The sequence below is a fragment of the Capsicum annuum genome, chromosome 12, assembly GCF_002878395.1.
Source record: "Capsicum annuum cultivar UCD-10X-F1 chromosome 12, UCD10Xv1.1, whole genome shotgun sequence".
NCBI lineage: Eukaryota > Viridiplantae > Streptophyta > Magnoliopsida > Solanales > Solanaceae > Capsicum > Capsicum annuum.
In genome coordinates this window covers 204822831-204846823 of record NC_061122.1, presented here as the reverse complement: position 1 = coordinate 204846823, position 23993 = coordinate 204822831, and the positions used below count along the sequence as shown (strand labels likewise).

At 32.3% G+C, this 23993-nt stretch overlaps 1 protein-coding gene across 1 annotated transcript; it reads right to left on the bottom strand.

Annotated features, from left to right (window-relative positions):
- Window positions 1–9673: 9673 nt before the first annotated feature.
- Window positions 9674–11705, bottom strand: LOC107849567 (purine permease 3). Its single transcript, XM_016694123.2, has 2 exons — window positions 10869–11705; window positions 9674–10199 (listed from the first exon to the last, which is right to left on the bottom strand). Exons 1-2 carry the CDS (start codon window positions 11577–11579, stop codon window positions 9852–9854), a joined length of 1059 nt encoding a protein of 352 aa, XP_016549609.2. The 5' UTR covers window positions 11580–11705; the 3' UTR covers window positions 9674–9851.
- Window positions 11706–23993: the final 12288 nt, after the last annotated feature.

Below are 23993 nucleotides of genomic sequence, written 5' to 3'. Positions count from 1 at the left end.
AGGCATGAGTACGGTCCACTTGTACTTAGTAGGTATCATAGGCAGACCAAGCAAAGTGGTAAATAAAGCATACAAAATATACACTAAGGGCACGTCACCTACAATCAGAAAAAGTCCCACAACGGTAGCCCACACCGCTTGCACTAACAGTTCTAATATATCTCACATATATTGCAACATCACACCAAGATAGAACAAAAGTATGTATTATATCACATAAAAGGGAACATGCATATACAAGATCATCAAATACAAGTAAAAGAAGATAAGATAAATACATAGTTGACAAGTCAATATGCCAATACAACACAATATAACACAATAAAGTAAGTGCAATGTATATGATGATGATGCATAGTTAGTAGTAGTAGTACGTAGGATATGTAATAGAATAAGTAATAATAATTAGGAGAAGTTTACCAAAAAAAAATAGTAGAAAAATTAGTAGTATGTTGAATATGATGTAGTAACAATAGTAACAACAACAACAATAACAAATGTGGTTGTGGTGGTCAGCAGCCGCAACAACAACAGCAGTAATAGTAGTAGTAGCAGACTATTAATATCCTAAACTTATCTCTTTTAAAATATAAATGCTATAAAATATAATTAAATATAATTTATTTACATATTAATAAAAGATAAAAGTATTATTAAAATAATAATTAGTAATTGTAGTAGTACGTCGGGTAGATGTTAGAATAAGTAATAATAATTAGTAGAAGTTTATCAAGAAAAAAATAGTAGTAGCAGTAGTAGCAATAGTAGCTGCAGTAGCATCAATAGGAGTAGTAGGAGCAGTAGGAACAACAACAACAACAACAACAAGAGCAGTAATAGTAGTAATAGTAGTATTAATACTAATACTAATACTGCTACTGCTACTGCTACTGCAACTGCTACTGCTACTGCTACTGCTACTACTACTACTACTAATAATAATATAAGATTTTAAAAAATAATTTATATTTTCATAAAATATGATAAAAAAAGAACAAAAAGGGAAAAATATATGGAAAGGTTAACAACAACAACAAATCCAGTGTATTCCCACATAGTGAAGTCTGGGAGGGTAAAATGTACGCAATCCATACCACTACCTCCGGAGAAGTAGAAAGATTATTTTCGATAGACTCCCGACTCAAGATAAAGAATAGTAAACAAATTCGTAATAAAGCATGAAACAAGGTGGAATAACAGAAATAAGACACCCACAAAGTAATACCCCTACACTAACGAACCAAAGGTACCCCCACCCCTATACCCTCCCACTAGTAGCTCCAACCTATGGACCTAGCCCTAAGACTACCGGCCTGGCAACCCCATAGCTCTTCTAACTACTAACAACGACCCACCCACATGCACTAGCCTTCTTTATTAATTAAATTGAAAGGTTAAATAAATTGATAAAATATTTTAAAATTGATAACATTAATTTGAAATATTCTATTTTATTTCATTTATTTTTATTATAGAAAACACTTAATTGATATCATTAATTTCAAATATATTTTTTTGTAAACTCAAAATATGTAAACTATAAAGATAATCATGACATTTAGAATCTTATCTTTCTAAGATTATAACAAATTTTAAAATCTTGAATTTGGAATACATTATCCACCTATTTTTTTTAAAAAAAATCATTATCTTAAAAATAAAAACCCATAATTGAAGAGTTCCAATAGACTTTTACTATTCTAAACTTATCTTTTTTAAAATATAAATGTTATAAAATATATTTTAATATAATTTATTTACCTATTAATGAAAAATAAAAGTAATATTAAAGTAATAATAATTAGTAATAGTAGTAGTACGTAGGATACATAGTAAAAGAAGTAATAAAAATTAGCAAAAAAAGTACCAGTACGTAGACGACAACAACAACATAAACAATAATAGATTAGTATTATGTAAGATCTAAAACAACATAATTTACTTTTTAACAAAAATGATAAAAGGGAACAAAAAGGGAAAAACATGGAAAGGTTAAAATAATTTAATACTAATATTTTAGAATCAATACCATTAATTTTAATATTATTTTTTTCATTTATTTTTATTATAGAAAATTCCTAATTGATATCATTACTTTGAAATATATATTTTTTACAAACTCAAAATATGTAAACTATAAGATAATCCTGACATTTTAGAATCGTACCTTTCCAACAAATTGATATCACCATCCAAATTTGAATTTGAATGAAATTTTAGTATGCATGAATATACAACTTTATATATATACATACCTTTAGTGACACATATAATAGTATAAACTTTCTTCTTCTCTTTTTATTATTAATCATTTTCAAATTCAAATTTTATTTATCTTGAGAGAATACCATGATCGTTTCATTCACAAAACTACTAATTAATCTTTCTTTATATTTTTAATGCTATTTTGTTGCGTACACCGTAGGTCAGTCTGCTCTTTATATTTTAAAATTGCTTTTAATTTTGATGTCTTTGTAAATATAAATATTTATAGTAATGATTAGTTCCTCTTATTTTTCTTTGATATCATTTATAATATATTCTATTTTTTTTTATTTTTATTCATTTGTTTTTCATAAGAATAATTACATTTATTTGCTCACATAATCTTTTTTGGTGATTGCCCAGTTTATTTTCTTGGATCTCGATTTCTTCATTCGTCAAATACTAATTTCAATAACAAAATTTTTGACCTTTGACTTGATCGATATAGCTTTTTTTTGTGTGTGTATATGCATGCTTTTATATCATATTTTGCAAATTAATTTAGACTATTACGATGTTAGATGAACATTGCCATAACATAATAATGATAATTGCTTCATTTTATGTTTTGAATTAAATTAGAAGCTATACAAATTCAGTAGAAATGATAAGATCTTATAATTTCAAAAAGTTTCACTTCTTTATTTTATTTAATGAATTATTTTTAAAATATTCTCTTTCATTCTTGAAAACTTTAACCTTAAAATATATCTATATTTAAAATTGAGTTTATCCGCAATTTTTTTTATATTGAAATAATATTAGAAAATTTATTGAAAGTTTAACATTGAAAATTTAAATTTAATACTAAATAATTTAAAGATGGTTACAAAATTCTATTCTTTTGTGGGAGTTTTAATCTTCAAATATACTTTTTGTAGGGGTTGCATTAATGACAAGAATAGCTATTTATTTTATACACAAATTTGCACCCAAAAAAGTTAGACTTTTTATTTTGTAATAACAAAATACAAGTTTTTTTTTTTACTTTTTTGGCCTTTGTCTGAAAATTAGTTGTGTGGTTGTTAGTGTTTCTAAATATTTACTCTTTTTGTATCTTTTATATAATTGTTCAACATTAAATAAATTTGATTTTTTTTTTTAAAATTAGGTTTCTATTCTTTAATAAATTACGTAATTTCTTGCTACAACAACAACAACATATCCAGTGTATTTCCACATATGTGGGGTTTGGGAAGGGTAGAGTGTACGCAGACCATACCACTACCTCAGGTGAAGTAGTGTCACGACCACAAAACTAGGGTCATGATGAGTAAATTATATGTTTGATATGAAATTAAATAAAGAACAAAATTTATTTAATTGTATCAATTATAATTAATTTTTATAATAAATTACCATCTTACTAATTAATTTACTTAAATATAATATATTTGAAACAATTTTACACATAAAAAGATAAATACTAAGAATGAAAAATAAATGGAAGATAGAGGGCCCACATGCATGAATATAATATAGAAATATGCAAGGCCATGTGTGATGACATTATGGTAAATTTCTTAGATGGCATTGTTGGTAATTAAAGAGAAAAGAATGGGCTTTCATTAAAATTTTTGATGAGGTTCAAAAAATAATGCTAAAAAAATTATCAAATTGAGCTTAGAAAATAAATAAATAAATGAAAAGATTAATTTTCTATATAAAAGTCAATTAAAATTATAAATTGATTTACTTTAAATATTTAGTTGCAATTAATTAAGATAATTTTTTATTTTGTCATGATTTATGCTGCACTGATAAAATTTTGAGAGTTGAATAGAACTTTTATCTATTTTTAAAAAAGTATTTTAACTTGTTAATTATTGTGATTTATAATAATTTTTACGTAATTATCAAATAATATATTTACTCTTGTGTCCCAATTTATGTGGCTTCGATCCAATTTTGAGAGTCAACTAAAATTTTTATATATCTTTTAAGTACTTTAAGTTGTTAATTATTATGATTTGCAGTACTTTTTTTTTTATCTCAATTTATGTGGCATTATTAAAATAATGAGAGTCAATAAATTTTTTATATGTGGTAACAATTTATTGTGATTTGTGGCAACAAATTAGTTTTGAATATTATAGCTAATTAAATAAATAAATAAAAATTACTTCCAATATGTAGTTATAGTTAATTAATATAAATTAATAGAATATATTAAATATTTAAATCATTATGATGAAACAATGTAATTATTATATATTGAGGCATGGTATGTAATTAAGTGGGAGTAGAGGTTTTTTTTTTGTAAGAGTCAATAAAATTTCTGTATGTCTTTTAAATATTTTAAGTTATTAATTATTGTGATTTGTGGTAACAAATTAGTTTTGAACATGATAGACAATTAAATAAAACAAAAATTACTTTCAATATGTAGTTATAGTTAATTAATATAAATTAATAGAATATATTAAATATTTAAACTATTATGATGAAATAATGAAATTACTATATATTGGGGTATGATATATAAACTCCAACAATCGCCCGAGTTAAGCAAGCTAAGGCGCACTCGAGGTAGGACCTACACCGAAAGGGCGCAGTAGGCATGAGTACGGTCCACTTTTACTTAGTAGGTATCATAGGCCGACCAAGCAAACTGGTAAATAAAGAATACAAAATATACACTAAGAGCATGTCACCCACAACCAGAAAATATCCCACAACGATAGCCCACACCTCTTGCACTAATAGTGCTAATATATCTCACATATATTACAACATCACACCAAGATAGAATAAAAGAACGTATTATATCATATATAAAAAGAACAAGGGGAACATGCATATACAAGATCATCAAATATAAGTAAAAGAAGATACGATAAATACATAGATGACAAGTTAATATGCCAATATAACATAACATAATACAATAAAGTAAGTGCAATGTATATGATGATGATGATGATGATGATGCACGAGGTCGTCGCACAACCTCCGGAATCATCGCACAATCCCCGTATACACCTACGGAGGCAAGCCTCCCAACGCAGAACCCATGGGGGGTTCGTCAACCCGTATACAATCCACATATCTCATATCTCCTTTACAGCACATCCCTTGGAAAGGGTTTTATAAGGTGTTATAATATCTTTTAAAAAAGTGTTGCCAGTGTTCCTCAAATGTTGCCATAGTGGTAACAATATTTCGCGAATGAGTATGATATGAAGATGTAATGCTCAAAACCAATCACAATGAGTATTTCCAAAAACAATCACATGGTATATTTCCACAACCAACCACAATGATATATTTCCACAACCACATGCATCAATATTCGCTCATTATTTTTGTATCATCCATGAATTTTCACATGTCTCGTTTGCCAATAAAGTATGAATATAATCACAATACACCAATGGTACCACATTAGCATTTTAACAACACAATACAATTATTCATATGTATTCAAGACTATCAATATCACATAAGACCCTACACGGTCACACATATCACATAATATCTCAATTTCGATAATTACATCACATATAAGTCCCCACACGAGCACAACACATAGATAGCCATTTTTCTTGATTAGTTCTCACCCTTAACATGCATTTTGTACCATCATTTACTACCCAGCCCAGTATGAAGAGTTAAGCCATAGCCTACCTCGAAAGCCGAAACCGGTCCGCTACACTTGAACCCACGACCTTACTTTTCACGAACAATTTTGAACTCCACTAAAAACACCAAATATGAAATCTATGCGTCAAAACAAAACCAACGACACCTATATTAACTACTTTTGATTCGGGGTCAAAACGGACCCCCAAAACGGGTTTCTGAAAAAGAAAGCAAAATCAAAATTTTACTTCAAAAACATATTCCCCATATTTTTAGGAACCTACAGGTGAAAACTCAGTAAAAACATTATTCAAGTGAAAAGGAGTGAAATTTAGGTTTAAAATCATGCCTTAAAATTTTTGGGGTTTTGAGAAATTAATCAAGAATTACTAAGAAATGGGTGAATTCTTGCCTTTAATCAGTAATAAAACCAAGAAAAAGGTATTAATCTAGCTTCCCAAACTCTCACAAACTTTACTTTTAAGCTCTCACACTATTTTAGGATTAACTCTAAAGAGACAAGATGAAAAATGAGCAAAATGGACCCAAAATAGGGAAAAATCTACTATATATAGCAGAAAATCTGCTATTGTTGCAGATTTTTATTTTTAAAAGTTAATTTGAAGTTCGACAGGGTCGACAGGGTGTCCGAAATTCGTTCGGAGATCGATATATACAAACGAACTATGTAACCATACTAAATTCAACGTTCCCAACGCGATGGCGATATCAGATTTAGAAAAAAAATATCTTTTTCACAAAGTTGACCCCCGAAATAAAAAATTATAATTTTCCAAGATCGAAATGAGATTTAAAAGTCGTAAAATCATACAAAACATGCTAACACCCTAAAATCGTCATTCCGAATCTGCTGGCGAAGGCGAATTTTCCATCTGAGGTTGTTTCGATCAAATGTGGGTTCCACACCCATATTTTTAATTTTTCAACTTTCCGATCAATAGGTCAAAATGAGTTCAGGTGCACCGGAAGCCTAAACAAAAGTCTACCTAGCCTAAAATTGATATTCCGGAGCTGCTGGCGCAGTCCGTTCGGCCATCCGCCGCATGGGTTAAAAGATATCCACATAAGTTCAAAATAAGGCTCTCGAAGCCATCAAAAATCATAATATTGCATAAATGATACCAAAATGGATCGAAAATCATGTCAATCACTCCCAAACCTCAGAAATATCATAATACAACTACGGGAAGGGGTACAATAGTTAAATTATATAAAATCATAAATTTCATATATTTCATCAAATTTTAGATCGTCACAAGTAGAGAGGCTGTTTCCGATAGACCCCCGGCTGCACAATTTCTTGCTACCAAAATGAATATTGTTTGAGTTATCTAATTCAAAAACACATTTAAGAAAAATGTTAATATTTTAATAAAAAATCTTTGTGAGTTATGTTTAATTTATATTTTTTCGTGCAATTTAGGAAAGTGAATACAAACGTTATAGGTAATATTGCTCATTAAATTTTTATAAATAAATATATCAAGGTATGTTGTCATGCTTAATTTAGCTTTTTAATTATTTTAATATTATTTCTTGTTAACATTATATCTAATTTTTTTAATCACAATTACTTACCTAAAAATAAATTATAGAATAAACAATGAAAAGTCACCTAAAGATAAATTCTAGAACAAATAAATTTAAGTAGGAAAATTTGCTTCCAAATCATTTACTAATAAACTGTATAGTATTTTAACTTAAAGCTATGATCAAATAATTTGAAGAGTTTGAAGGGCTAAAGGAAGAGCAATCAAATCTAATATTTATAATTATATTTTTAAAATTTTTTTAAATCATCTTTCATACTTTATCTTAAATCTATTTGTATAGTTTGAGTAGAAGTTTTACAAAGTAGAAATAGAGTGAGGGGCTAAAGAGGGATGCTGGAGGTAAATTTTGGTGTGGGGGAGCGGGGGGTGGGGGGGTGGGGTGGGGGGGGCAGGGGGTAAAGGTAGAAACAAAGTTTTTTTTTTTGTAATGAGCAATATTATAAATCGTATGTGCATAATTTTTTAATTGAGAGTGTTAAATTTTTAAATTTAGAATAAAAAATTTTGAATTAGAGAAATCAATTACTTTTAGTGCAGTTAGCTGCTGATTTTGAATCAATAGATCAAAAAATTAAAATTACAAATGAAAGAAAAATGTAATCAAGTATCTTAATTAGTTAAAAATAGAGACGTAAAAGTTCAACTACAAAATAATAATTATTTAATATTTTATATTAATTATTTTTGAAAATCAACAACAAAATATAGTTATATAAGAATAGTAATTTCATTCTTTTCATATAACAATAACTAAAATAATTACAACTATGATTAATAATTTCACTAATAACAATTATTTTTTATATTCTATAATCAATTTAAAATATATTAATGTGATATAATTAAAAATTTTAAATAGTTCATTAGTTTAAAAGAATAAGTTAGTAGTTTTTAAGATACTCTTAAAAAAGAAACATTTCGCACATCGCACCGGTACTTATATTCGTTCACTATATAAAAGAAAATATAAAATATTTATCAAGAGAAATTATCTCACAAAATTCATTCTTAAAAGAAGTTCAAACAGGTGTCAACGCAACATTATGGTTCACAAATTCTCTCACTTACGCTACTAAGTGAAACGTGACTCAATTTGTAGGAGTGCAAAACCTTTTACTCCAAGAAAGAATATAATCAATCAAATGCAAAGTATTTACTTCTTACTTTATTTGTACCGTATAGTTTTCGTTGAAAGAGATTTACTAGAGCCCTAACTAATTAGTAATTAGAACTTAGAAGTAGCTGCCACTTGCAGCAGCCTCTATTGAAAATCTTAGCTTAGATAAGAGATGTCCATGAAAGTCAGTCTTGGTCTTTACAATTATTTAATTGTGGTGTCATAAATAATAACGTTGGATTACCAACATGGGTTGTGGTGCAGGGGCTGTTCCACCCTTAATCAGAGGTCGAGGGTTCGATCCTGAGTATGGAGAAAACTCTGTTGGGAGCGCTGCCACCTTAGTGGGCCCTGCAAAGTGCGATTCGGATTAGTCGGGGCTCCAATGCGGACACCGAACATCGGATGAGAAATAAAAAAAATAAAACGTTGGATTAAGTACATCATTGCAGATTTTCTAGCATTAGTCACGTAACATGAGTATTTGCTGGCAAAGGCAAATCTTTCGATCAAATATTGTAGATTAAGAGAGCAACATCAAAAGTCCCAAAGGAAAAAACAAAGAGAACGACGTACATAAATTTTGTTTGCATATTGGTTGTTACGTATGGAAAATTAAGGAAAACGACGTATATGATTGTTGTTTGGATGCTGGTTGTTGTGTATCGTTTCATATTTCGTATTGTATTGTATCATAACGTTATACTATATTTTTTCTGTGAATAAAATATCTGGATAAAGTGTATTATCTTCCGTTATTTTATAATGTCACGCTCTAAGCCATTAACAATTTGAATAATAAGCTTGTTATATAATAAAAAAGAAAGTAGGGTTCAGATAGAGTAAATGATACTAGGGGCAAGGTAGAGATGGAAAAAAATAATGTAACAATGTGATCACACTGAATTTATTGTTACATATATGTAACGATAGTTTTGGCAAATATCACACAATAATCTTTCGTTTAAAAAAGAATGACCTACTTTGATTTGACACAAAGTTTAAGAAAATAAAGAAGACTTTTGAATCGTGTGGCCTTAAATTAAAGTTGTGTCAAATGTACCAAAATGTCCTTTAATCTTATGGTCCTAAACATGCCATGCGGAAAGTTGAAATTAAAGTATTGCCAAAACAATAAAGGAATCATTCTTTTTAAATGGACTAAAAAAGAAAGTAGACCATTGTTTTTTAAATGGAGGGAGTAGTAATTAATAATATGATACAGTACAAATATAAAATACATAATAACCAACCGAACAAGTCGTAAAATCAACAAAACATAACACTATCCTATAATAACCATGAATAGTAAGTCAAACATGCTCATTTTGCATCTTTGCCATCTCATTTTCTTGATTTTTATTCTTCAGCTTCTTTGTTTGCTTGAACTCTCCATAGAAATATGAAACAAAACCCCAAAGAGAAAGGAAAAGAGAAAGTCCTTTTTCACCTGAAAATTTCTCATTAAAAAAAATTACACCTAATACTTCAGTAACTGGCAGTAAAACTGCGATTAAAACCCCAGACATTAATGAAGATGAGAGGTAAATAACTCCAACAGCACCCACAAAGAAGCATTGCCAAATTATTGCACTCCATATTACCACTATATAATATCTTGCTTCTCCGAGGTTATATTGTTTTGCCTCCCTTGAAATTGCCTGAAAATTTTCAATCAATGTTTTAAGAAAACAAAAGTTAGTATCTAGAATGAATAGATCATGGCAAACGGGATGCAACATATATTATATGAATTGATTGAAGAGAATTTTAGAGATTGCAATTAAGGCGAGGGCAGGCCTGCCTATCCATGTGGAGTTGAAAATAGAGGAAAGTGTTAAGACTGAGGCCAGAGGCAGAGCTAGCATGAAGATAAGTATGGATTCAATCAAACCCTACACATATGTTTATAAGAAATCGACTGAATATGTACATATGACAACACAAATCGCTTCAACAATCCATAGAGGCAAAAGGAGAAATAAAGATGGAACAACTTCGACTCCCCTCTTTACAAATGAAACCAAATAAGAATACCTTCAACTATAATCGACAAATTCTCAGGATCTATCATTTTAACATTCCTGGAATTTCATGGAAGATTCTCTCATAGATTGAATCGAGTCCCATATATTTTCTTGGGAGCTTATCAAAAAGACGTACGATATTATACATATTGTACTTTTGTTCCACCTTTATTAGTAGGTACAAGTTTTTGGGAGTTATCAATTCCTAATTTTGTACTTTCGCACGTTTTACACATATAAGATTGACTCAATTAAAAAAAGTACATAAATTTTAATTTCTTAATCAACAAGGTAAAAAGATACCTGAAAGTCTTTATTGGCAATCATTCCTATGGTGCAAAAAGCAGTAGCAGCGAAACACATGACCATTTGAATCTCCAATACCAACGTAACAGTAATAGCCTGTTTTACCTTCACATAAATCAACTCAATAAAAGGCAAAATGACTCCATACAAAGCTGCAGCCAAAGCAGTCATAATAAAACCAATAGCATACTCTTTACTAGTCACGCCCTCCGGACGATCACCATTCGCCCGAATACCCAATAAAACCGCTCCAACTATCAATAGAACCACCGCGTTTATAGAGTACGATGTGAACTTTTGCTTCACGATAAAGTAAGCACCTATAGCCGTGAAGGCTAGTTGAGGGGCCAATAGAAGCGAAGAAGTAGACACGGGGAGTTTTGACCCGCCCCATGAATAGAGGTAAGCGTCAAGCCCCGTGAGGACACCTATGAGAAACGATGCAACAAAAATTCGAGGTGTTATAAAGTAAAACTTGGTATCCGAGCCCTCAGATTTTTGTCTATAGAAGTATAGGATAGTTAGAGGTATAAAAGTGAGTGGCCATCCACCAGTTTGTAACCAGCTATTAAACCAAAGTCTTGCACCACCTTCAACAAAATATAAACGCATCATTAGAGGACCACCACAAACACCAACAGAGAGAAATAAACAATTTATCAAGAGGAGGATCCTCTTCATATTGGTGCCTAATTTTCCTTCTTCCATATTTTTTCTGAGATTTTTTTTTTAAATTGCTATAGTTGGAGTAGGAAGAAACCTGCTTTTATAATTGAATCTGAGTGCATTGCTACAATTCTATACACAAAATGAAGTGGTCCCTTTCATACAGTACATTTCAAAGTGTATGGTTGAGCTATTTATATCTACATACTCAATCATGTAGTCGATGTATATATGTCAATGTATGTTTTAACTGTACAGTTGTAAATAAGGATGGCTAGATCAATCATCATTAATTCCTACAGCAACATGGCACTAGACTTTTAAGAATTTAATTTGGGTAAAAAAGGAGGAAATATATTTATATAATTGTCATGTCATATGTTCTGTTTTTGGTGAAATTAGCTGATAGCAAGGACACAATTTTATTTTTTAACTAAGTCATTCATGCAAGCGATATATTCGACTATGACTCCAACCTAGGTCATCCCACGTCCACCACTTTATTTTTTAACTAAGTCAATCAAACAAGCACTAACCCAGATCATCCCCGCCCAACGTCACCTTATTTTCTTTAACTAAGTCAATCAAATAATCGAGATGTTCGACTATGACTTCGATTCGGGCCATCCTCGACCCATCACCTGAGCCTAACTGTAGGCATGATATTTGACACTACCCAATATATAATTCTCCTGCCACCTATATAGAGTTCTCCTCCCACCTACCACATGCAACATGTCATTCTTGGGAATCAAACCCATGACATAGGCTCTCTGATGCGTAGTACTTGTTAGGATCAAGTGCTTACCATCATGCCAAACATTATAGTTCATAGCAGGGACACCAATTTATTCTTAAGCAAGCCTATCAAGCAAGTATTATATTCGATCATTACTGCAACTCGCGTCATCCACGGCCCATCACCTGAGCTTCAACATAGGTAAAATTTTGATGTTACCCAACATGGTGTTAGGCCGTGGCCCATGTTCCAGTCAAAGGCCATGGACCAATCCTATTCTCTTTTGATTTTCAATCCTATTCGGAAAAGGATTATGGTTTTTATTCCTATTTTGAGTTGGTTTGGCTTTAGGAAAAGCATCACCCATCATCTATAAATAGGACTATATGAGAGAGAATTATTTATGCTCATTGATATTTGTCTTTGAGAGACATTAGCACATAACATAGGTTTTTGGGAGAGCTTTCACCAAAGAGAGAAGAAGGAAAAAAAAATTTAGTTGCTGCAATTTTTCTCTCCGACCAGCCAACTTCAGATTGCATTTTCTGGCTCGTTCACCATTGGATCGGGATGACATTTTGAGTGAGCGTTCCTAACATCTTTCTTGCTTTGAACGGTGAAGATTGGAGTTGGAGGTTCGAAGCTTCTGGTTTTGAGTCTCGAATAGTAACTCTGTTTTAGGTGATTTCTCTTGATTTACTTTATTAGTGTATCTATTACGTCTTTGTGTTTGACTCTTGTTGTATGAATATTCTGAGAATATTTATAACCCTCTTATAGTTATAGTGGATCAATTTGGATCTCTGTGATACCGTGGTTGTTACCTTTGACTTGAAGGACTTTTCCACCTTAAACTTGGTGTTCTTTACTTTCTTTGTTTTCGTATTTACCTCTTTTCTTTATAACAAGTGGTATCAGAGCCTTGGTTATCTATCAAAGATTTTGGGATGGAGGTAAATATGAGCAAGATGGTATGTTTAAATGGGAGCAATTACAACATATGGAAGAGAAAGATAAAAGATCTTCTATTTACGAAGAAGATGCATCTTTCCGATTTTACTGATCATAAACCCAAGAATATAACTGATGAGAATTGAGATTTTGAGCACCAACAAGTTTGTGGACATATAAGATAATGAGTTGAAGACAATGTTCACAATCATATTCTGAACGAAACACATGCTAGAACATTGTGAGAAAAGTTGGAGACACTTTACGCTTAAAAAATAGGCAATAACAAGTTGTTCCTACTAAAGCAATTGATGACCATTAAATAAAAGGAGGGCAGTTTAATTCTTTACCACATAAATAATTTCCAAGGTGTTCTTCATCAAATTTCTGAAATGAGTATTAATTTTGACGATGAGATACAAGGACTTTGGCTTCTGAATAATCTACCAGATTCTTGGGAGACTCTTTGTATTTCTTTAACAAATTCAGCTCCTGATGGCAAGATGACTATGAAATTTTCCAAGAGTAGTGTTTTGAATGAAGAAGTAAAGAGAAAATCCTAAGGCTCATCCTTACAATCAGATGTTCTATTTACAGAATGCCATGGGGAGAGACAAAACAAGAAACATAAGGAATAAAGGTAAAAGCAGAAGCAACTCAAGGTCAGGGTATGAGAGTCATCCATGCTATCATTTTGTCAAGAAAGTACATATTAAAAAGTTTTGCTATAAGTTTAAGCAAGAGACTAGAAAAGGAAAAAAGAAGAAAATAACGTAAACAATGTTGTTGCTGTTGTTCGAGATGACCTTCTCGTTGCTTGTGATAAAAAGGTCATTAATTTTGTATTCCATGATACTAGTTGGATAATAGATTTTGGAGCTACATCTCATGTCACACCGAGAAAATATGTCTTTTCATCTTATACTCCTATTAACTATGAAGTGTTGAAGATGAGCAGTGTTGGTGAAGTCAAGGTGCTTGGTTCAGGCACGGTCTACTTGAAGACTAATATTGGTACACCGTTAGTCCTTCAGAATGTCAAACATGCTCTAGAAATTCATCTAAACTTGATATCTATAGGGAAACTAGATGGTGATTACTGGCATAATGACTTGTTCAATGGCTATTAAAAGTTCACCAAAGGTGCATTAGTTGTGGCTCGAGGAGAAAAGTATTCTAATTTATACGTGACTCAAGGATCTTTCCTCAATGACTATGAATTTGGTGGAAAGTGACACTTTATCAGAATTGTGGCACAAGAGGCTCAGTCATATGAGTCAGAGGAAAACCACATGTTTGACTAAGAAGAATCTACTTGCTGGTATAAAACAAGAAAAAGTAACAATATGTGTTCATTGAGTAGCCAGAAAATAGAAGAGAGTTTTTTGAACGGCCATTCTCTCTCAAGAAAGCCTGAACTATTGGAGCTAGTACACTCTGATTTATATGGTCCTTTTAAAGTGAAGTCACAAGGTGGTGCACTTTACTTTGTGACTTTCATTGATGATCATTCTCACAAGATTTGGGTATATCCTTTAAAATCCAAAGATTAAGTACTTGATGTGTTTAAGGAATTTCAAGCTTTATCTGAGAGACAAACAAGGAAGAATCTAAAATGTATTCTTTACTAACAATAGTGGTGATTATATTGGTCCTTTTGATAACTATTGCAAATCACAAGGAATTCGTCATCGGAGAACTCCACCCAGGACATCCCAATTGAATGGCTTGGCAGAAAGGATGAACAGAACTCCAGTTAAGAGAGTTAGATGTGTGCTTTTAGAAGCTAAACTTCAAAATTCTTTTTGGGCGGAAAAACTTAAAACTTTGCTTATGTTATCAATTTGTCTCCTGCAGTTTCTTTGGATGGTGATGTTCCAAATAAAGTTTGTTTTGCTAAGAATGTTTCCTATGATCGCTTAAAAGTTTTTGGGTGTAAAACTTATGTGTATGTTCCAAAATATGAGAGGTCAAAACTAGATGTTAAAACTAAGCAACACATTTTCATTGGTTATGATCAAGATAAGTTTGGGTATCACCTTTATGATCCAATTGATAAGAAGATTATTAGAAGTCGTGATGCAACATTCTTTAAAGACCAAACTATTGAAGATATTGAAAAGACTGAGAAAAAAAATTCTCAGAATAATGAGAGCTTAGTTGGTATTAATCTAGTTCCTATTACTGATACATCTATTGCATATGGTGGAACCCAAGATAATAGTGCAGATAATGATCAAGAGGATGCAGAACCTACAGATGGTTTGATTAATGATTTTGTGGTTGATCAATAACAAACTTCCATTCAGGTAACTACTTCATATATTCCTGAAACTTCTTGTAGAAGATCTTCTAGGAAGAAGAAAAACTCAACACGTTATTCTTCAAATGAGTATATACTCTTGACAGACATAGGAAAACCTAAATATTATGATGAAGCCATGCAAGATACTCATAGAGATGAGTGGGTAGAAGCTATGAAAGATGAAATAAAGTCACTCCATTATAATGGCACATATGAGTTAGTAGAATTACCAAAAGGTAAGAAATCTCTAACAAATAAATAGATCTTTAGAGTAAAGCAAGAGTAACATACCTTTGCGACTAGGTATAAGGCGAGACTAGTTGTCAAAGGATTTGAACAAAGAAAGAGAGTTGACTTTGATGAAATTTTCTTACCTGTCGTGAAAATGTCTTCTATTCGTATGGTGCTAGGATTAGCTACAAGTCTAAATTTAAACGTTGAGTAGATGGATGTCAAGACTGCTTTTTCCATGGTGATTTAGATGAATAGATTTATATAGAGTAGCCTTCAAGTTTTGTAGTCAAAGAAAAAGAAGATTATGTCTGCAAATTGAGAAAGAGCTTGTACGGCTTGAAACAAGCTCTAAGACAATGGTACTTGAAGTTTGAGTATGTCAAAGAAAATCAAGGATACAAGAAAACTTCTTCAGATCATTGTGTATTCTTTCAGAAGCTTTCTGATGATGATTTCATTATTTTACTACATTATGTGAATGATATGATGATTGTTGACACAAATAAATCTATAATTACAGTCCTTAAGAAAGAGTTGAGCAAAATATTTTGAGATGAAGGACTTGGGACTAGCAAGGAAAATTCTAGGCATCCAAATACATAGAGATAGAGATAAAAATGAGTTACCATTATCCCAGAAGCAGAACATTGAGAAGGTACTGAAGAGGGTCAATATGATAGAAGCAAAAGTGGTTAGTACTCCTCTTGCTAAACACTTTAAATTGAGTACGACCTAGAGTCCATCTACTAATGAAGAGAAGAAAAAGATGCCTTATATTCCCTACTTCTCTGCGGTTGGAAGCTTGATGTATGCTATGGTTTGCACTAGACTAGATATTGCACATGTTGTTGGTACTGTTAGCATATTTCTTTCTAATCTTGAAAAGGAACATTGGGATGCTGTAAAATGGATACGAAAATATTTAAAGGGTACTACAGATATGAAGTTGTGCTTTGGTAGTGGCACGCCTGAACTTGTTTGCTACACAAACTCTGATTTGGGAGGTAATCTTGATAACTCAAAATCCACTTTCAGTTATTTGATCACTTTTACAGGGGACCTATTTCATGGCAATCAAGACTATAGAAGTGTATAGCTCCATCCACCATAGAAGCTAAATATATTGCTATCACTGAAGGTGCTAAAAAATTGCTTTGTATAAAGGAATTTATAAAAGATCTTGACTTTGAGAAATCAAGGTTCGTCTTATTTTGTGATAATCAGAGTGCTACTTATCTCACCAAACACTCCACTTTTCATTCTGAGTCTAAGCATATTAGTAAAAAGTATCATTGGATTATAATAGTCGTAGAAGAGTAATTATTTGAGGTTGAGAAGGTACACACTGATGACAATCCTTTAGATATGCTACCAAAGGTGGTGGTTGTAGAGAAGCATGAGTATTGTAGAACTTTGGCAGGCATGAAGCCTGCCATGAGTTCCTTTACTTGAAAAACCATTTTCTTCCTTGGCTAGATGGGGAGTTTGTTGGGCCGTGACCTATGTTCCAACGAAAGGCCCATGGCCTGAAAAAATTCTCTTTGGTTTTCAATCCTATTCGGAAAAGGATTCGGATTTCTATTATTATTATGAGTTGGTTTGGCTTTAGAAAAAACACCATCCATCATCTATAAATAAGACTATTTCAGAGAGAATTATTGATGCTCATTGATATTTGTCTTTGAGAGACATTAGCAAATAAGAGAGATTTTTGAGAGAGCTTTCACCAAAAGAAAAAGAGAGAGAGAGTTTAGTTGTTGCAGTTTTTTCTCTCCGACCATCCAATATCAGATTGCGTTTTCTAGCTCGTTCACCGTTGGATTGGGCTGACATTTTGAGTGAGTGTTCCTAACATCTTGATGCTTGATTTGAATAGTGGAAATCGGATTCGGAGGTTCGTAGCTTCTAGTTTTGAGTCCCGAACAGTAGCTTTGTTTCAGGTAATTTCTCTTGATTTACTTTTGTTGGGTAGTTATTGCGTCTCCGTGTTTGGCTCTTGTTATGTTATCATTCTGAGAATATTTGTAACCCTCTTATTGTTATAGTGGATCATTTTGGATCTCTGTGATCCTGTAATTGTTATCTTTGACTTGAAGGATTTTTCCACGTTAAACTTGGTATTCTTTACTTTTTTTGTTTTCGTAATTACCTCTTTTCGTTATAACACATGAACGAATCAAAAGTATGTCTAAAAGTTATTTGGACTAAATTAGGCTAACAAACGGGTCAACAGTCCAACAGTCCAACATAATTGAATGAATAAAAATACCATCTTTAATGATATAATTGTGAGAGGTTTGACGAGTTATAGCTAGGGGTGGACATAGCATGGTATATATCGAATCGAAATTTTTGATACCATGATTTTTGGTATTATGGTATTTGGTATGGTATATGGTATAGATTTTAAATTTTTTTTGGTATATGATATGGTATATGGTATTTACAAATGACATACCGAAATACCGAATACCATACCGAAGTATATATAGTTACATAAGTAACTTATATATATATATATATATATATATATATATATTGTTTAGACTTTGAAACTTTCTCTGTTCTATCTTGATTGAAATGTCTTTTTGGTGTAATTGACTAATAAAAGAAATTGTTTGTACTTATTTTTCAATATTTCTATATGTGTAATACATTTTTATGATACAATTAAGACATGTTTTTGAAAAGTTGGAGTAATAATACTCTAGTATATGAGTATTTATTGTCAAAGTTAAACAAACTATGGTTATCGATTACCATACCACAAAATACCGAAACCAAATGTCGAATTAATGAACCATACCGAATTAATATGGTATAATAATGGTATAATATTTTTAAAAACTAAATACCAAAATTACCGTACTGAAATTTCAAATATCATACCATATCATACCATGTCCACCCGAGCTATAACCTATAGGGGTTAGTTAGCCATCATTTTCTTGCTTCGTATGATTGAATTTATTGCATGTGAGACAAAAGGTGGAATGAAATTAAAGTGGAATAAAAATATAAAACAATATTCACAAACAATGAAAAGTTTAACAAAGTAAATACAATAATATTAATATCTTTTTATGCTTCAAAATGGAAGGCGATAACAATAAGAAAAGATTTAATTTATATATACACACGGAAAATATAAATTTTTTTAATATTATCAGAATAATTTAACTGGTGATACAAATTCTGCTCCAATTTTAGGTTATAGCATCAGATTTAATGAAAAGAATAACCTTTTGAAAACAACTGTTATGAATGGGCTGAAAGCAGTTATGGTAAAGAAGCCCAATACCACATTAAATGGCTATGTGTGGAATACGGGTTAATAAATAACACATTCTAGAAAGAATAGGCTTATGCAAATTGTGATAATTGCTTAGACAAAGACTATGCTTCTCATCCCCAATTCTCTCTAGGCCTCTCATCCCCTTCTACTATTATTCCTCTTCTTCAATTCTCTCTAGGCCTCTTATCCCCTTCTACACTGTAATTTCTCCTTTCCTTATTAATCAAAGTTGATTAGTTTTGTTCACTTTGTATATTGATTGTTGAGTTAAGAATTTGGGTTCATTAAATTGGTGCTTTCATCCAGAGGTCTCTCAAATGGAGGCTCAAAAATTACTCAAGGCTTTTGTTGATGCTTCAGTTCGTGATTCAATCAAACAAATGAAAGATTCTATCTCTAAAGATCTCACTAAATTTATGTTGATGTTGCTAGACGTTTTGGATAAAAATTCCATGGCCTCTGTTGAAGCCCCCAAAAAAGTTATGGACGCCAAATTAGAGAAGTTTCATGGTGAGAATTCAGAGGCCTAGATAGTCCAAGCAGAGTACTATTTTAATTTCTATAAAACTAAGAAAGATCAAAAGCTCACCGTGGCTTCGTTCTATCTTGATGGTGAAGCATTGGAGTGGTACCTGTGGTTATTAAGGAATAATCAATTAATTGATTGGCCATATTTCGCTGATAAGGTGAGAATTCAATTTAGACAGAAAGAGAGATTCGCAAATCTCAAGCATATAGCTTTCGTGACTGAGAACCAAAGTTGTTTTGAGGCTATATCGTCGGGCTTCGGTGAGTCAAGGGTACTTTCACCTTGCCTCAATATGTTAATCCATATAGAAGCAATACAACCACGACATCTTTGCCGCAATTCTATGATGAGAAATTTGAACCTCAAAGAAAAATCGATGTGCACAAGGTGTTTGACGAAAGTTTCACCAGTGGCTGCCCCACAGTATTTGCTGAAAGACTGTTTGATGAATGTTCCCAAAGCGAACTATCAGAGAGGTACATTAACGCAATTTCTCTTAATCGTGGCTCTAATGAACGAAAAATTGAAATTGAGACCTTGGAAGGTACTGAGTATCTATCTCTAGATAAAGTTTTTATGGGGAATAGAGATAACATTCTAACAAGTGAAATTCTTACGGATAAAGTGATACCTGATGTGGAGCATGAAAAATCTACTGAGGAATTCAGTGGCCACAATATTTTGTATCATTTTTTATTTAATCCTGGTGTAAATTCCTGTATTGTCATTGTTCATAAGACTACAACAAACCTTTATATATGGGATCCAGGTATAAGTTCTAAATCCAAGGCTCACATAGGTAATGCAGTGAACATGAATCCATTACCATTATTGGGATCTACTGTTGTTACTTCTTTGAATTTTAGTTTTTGAAACAGTTTTGCTAAATACACTGTAATAGACGAGATGATGGTCATGGAATCAAAGGTGGATGATACATACTTTGAGGTGAATTATGTGTTTGATGACATTTCCCAAAAAATTGTATTACGAGATCTACAACCAATTTCACCTCTTGATACTATACGTCTTCCCAAATTATTTCGATTCCTGCAACAACTATTAGCTCAACTTATTTTTGTTCTCCAAGTTCCAAAGTGTAAAGTAGGGCATGCTGCAATAGGGGGTGATATCACTCCCCGAAAGGAAATAATTGAGAGGGCTAGTGCACTAAAAATGGAATTAGAGGGAAAAGAAGTTAGAACAACTATTTGTATTGCATGTCTACAAGGCAGCATCAAGTCCGTGACAGACTTGATTGAGCGGGAATTGCGTAACTTCTCTAGGCTTGAGGAGATCATGGTTTTCTTTGGCTCTCAAGGTGTACCAACTAGTTATGCTACAGGTTCTTGCCTCGACTTTGCATATATTCTTGTTGGATATGATGATGAGTTCATTATTTTGATATTGCGTTACGTCTTGGAATTGGGTGATAAAATCATTGCCTACCTTCCCACTTTAGCACCGTAAGAAGTTGCTGCATTAGAATCTTGTAAAAATGCTCATTGCTACTTGAATATGATTGGAAGTGAGCTTGAATATAGTGCAACCATGGGACTGTCTCTCCTTGAAAGATTTTCAGATCTTCTAACTTTAGTTCTTCAACAGAACTATCATTGTTTCTACCTTCTATGTGAAGAATCCATATGGGTTAACAAAAAGTATTGGAATTTTTTTGAGACTTAACGAGAAGGAGCCGGAGGTAATTTTCAGAGGTCCGGGTAATGTCATTTATCATGCCAATTTAGTCTGCGAAAGACACTGAAATTGATGTATTAGTACGTAAGGTCGTCAGCTCTTGGTTTCACCTTCACCCTAAAGTAGTAGCTCTCAACACATATACAAGCCTAGAAAAAATTGGCATTGTATTATTATTGTGGCTCCACTCGAACCTTGAGGATAAGGTTCTCTTTGAGGGCGGAAGTATTGTTATTGTTGGAAAAAATCAACTATTTTTCCCGCCCCTTGCGGACCGCTTTCAAGCAGAAAATAACAGAGAAATTAAAGAGAATAACAACACAACGGGCCTCCCAGAAAAATATTCACTGTATGAAAATTATTACACCATACAATACACAATATTTTTCTCACACACCCTCACTTCCTAAAATACTATTCTCCAAGAGATCTCCAAGAGAATTATCTCTAAACCTCTTTAATAGTAAACAAGGAAAAGAATATTTTTTTGTGTATCTTAAACAATGAAAGAGGTGGAGTTTATTTATAACTCCCAACCTCCTCCCAACCAAAGTAAATTTCCGATGTGGGATTTTCTTTGTTCAAAATAAACTTCAATAAATCTCCACCTTTTGAAGAGAAGAAAATGCAATCCGTTAGCCCTTTATAGTTGTCCAGCTACACATAACAAAATCAGTTCTCCACCTGACTCTAAACTCGACCAATCATATGTAACTGTAACTTCCACATTGTCTACTACTGACAATCATAATTCTAAATTCAAGAATTATCATACCCAGAGTACATCCACTCATATTGAAAAACCAATCCAAGAATTTTCACTTGAAATCACCTCCTAATTTCAAGAATTTCATTTTCGGCACATGTCGAAAAAACTGCTAATAAGTTATGGTGCAACTCTCTTGTTGATTTCTTGAGAGTTCATTAGCCATCGACATCCTTTCCACCACACACCTTGCATCACCTATCAACCAATGCCCATGTGCAAACTTATGGACCAGCTACCAATTAAACATCCTCTTCCATGGCAATTCTACAGGTAGCATTCATGCCATGAGGATTTTCATATTTCTTACAAAGAAATATCATTCCACTGTTCTAGGGAGACAACAATTGCAGCATTTTCTTTTGAGCTTCCAGCAGAACTAGCCCCATTATTTGGACAATTATTTTTAACATGTCCCGGTTGTTTACAATTCCAGCAGATGACCTTCTTCTTAGAGCTTTGCTTCCATTTTCCTTTAGCAACAAGAGCTGAATCTTCTAGAGATTTTTTATCTCCATTCTTCAATCTTTTTTCCTCAGAAATTAATTTGCTTGTCACTTCTGAGAAAATCACAGTTTCCTTCCCATACATTAAAATGGGTTGCATGTGCTTGTAGGAAGATGGAAGAGACCATATGAGTCGAAGTGCCTGGTCTTCATCATCAATTTTCACTCCAATAGATTCCAATTCAGAAACAATCCCATTCAAGACACTCAGATGATCAGAAATAGTTGTACCTTCAATCATTTGCAATTTATGAAATTGCTCCTTCAAATATAACCTATTTGAAATACTTTTGGTTTGGTACAAATCTTCAAGTTTCTCCCACAACTCCTTTGTTGTAGACAATCCAATCACATTAGCAAGAACATTTTTAGCTAAACACAAGCGAATTTGACTTGCTGCTTTCATGTCAAGCTCTTCCCATTCTTCATCACTAATTCTGGATTTTTTTGAGTCTTTACTACTTTCAGATTTTTCTGAATCCTTATCACCTTTTCCGCTAGTTGGTCTCTCTTTCAATGCCTTGTGTAATCCAGATTGAATTAACACATCCTTGACTTGCACTTGCCACAAGCCAAAATTAATTCTCCCATCAAATTTCTCAATCTCAAATTTTGTCCCCATCTTGTTTATCAGTACTAATAAATGGACAATAGTAATGTAAAGTACCCACTAAATTAGTTCCCAGGAAAGAGAGGTGGATCACAAGGGATACACTTAAGTACCAAGTCTTTCCTTAGCCAGAACCTCTTTAGATTGTACTTATTCCCACTATTACCAAATATATAAGTACCCCAAAGTAACTCCACCAGAATAGCAAACTCCACCGGAATCAAACTCCACTTGCTACTCCACCGGGACGAAACTTCTGCTTGAGAATAATAATTCTAATTCAGAAATTTTTTCTGATGTGGAAGATCAGACAAAGCTACAACCACAGAGCATACTAAAATTTCAAAAGAATTATTCCACATCGAAGGCTCTGATACCACTTGTTGGGAAAAATGGACTATTTTTTTCGCCCCTCCTGGACCGCTTTCAAGCAGAAAATAACAGAGGAATTAAAGAGAATAACAATACAAAGATTTAATGTGGAAAACTCCCCAATTGGAGAAAAATCACGGGCATCCCAGAAAAATATTCACTATATGAAAATTATTACACCATAGAATACACAATATTTTTCTCACACACCTTCACTTCCTAAAATACTATTCTCAAAGAGATCTCCAAGAGAATTATCTCTAAACCTCTTTAATAGTAAACAAGGAAAAAATATTTTTTTGTGTGTCTTAAACAATGAAGGAGGTGGAGTTTATTTATAACTCCCAACCTCCTCCCAACCAAAGTAAATTTCTGATGTGAGATTTTCTTTCTTCAAAACAAACTTCAACAGTTATGAATGGGCCGAAAGCAATTATAGTAAAGAAACCCA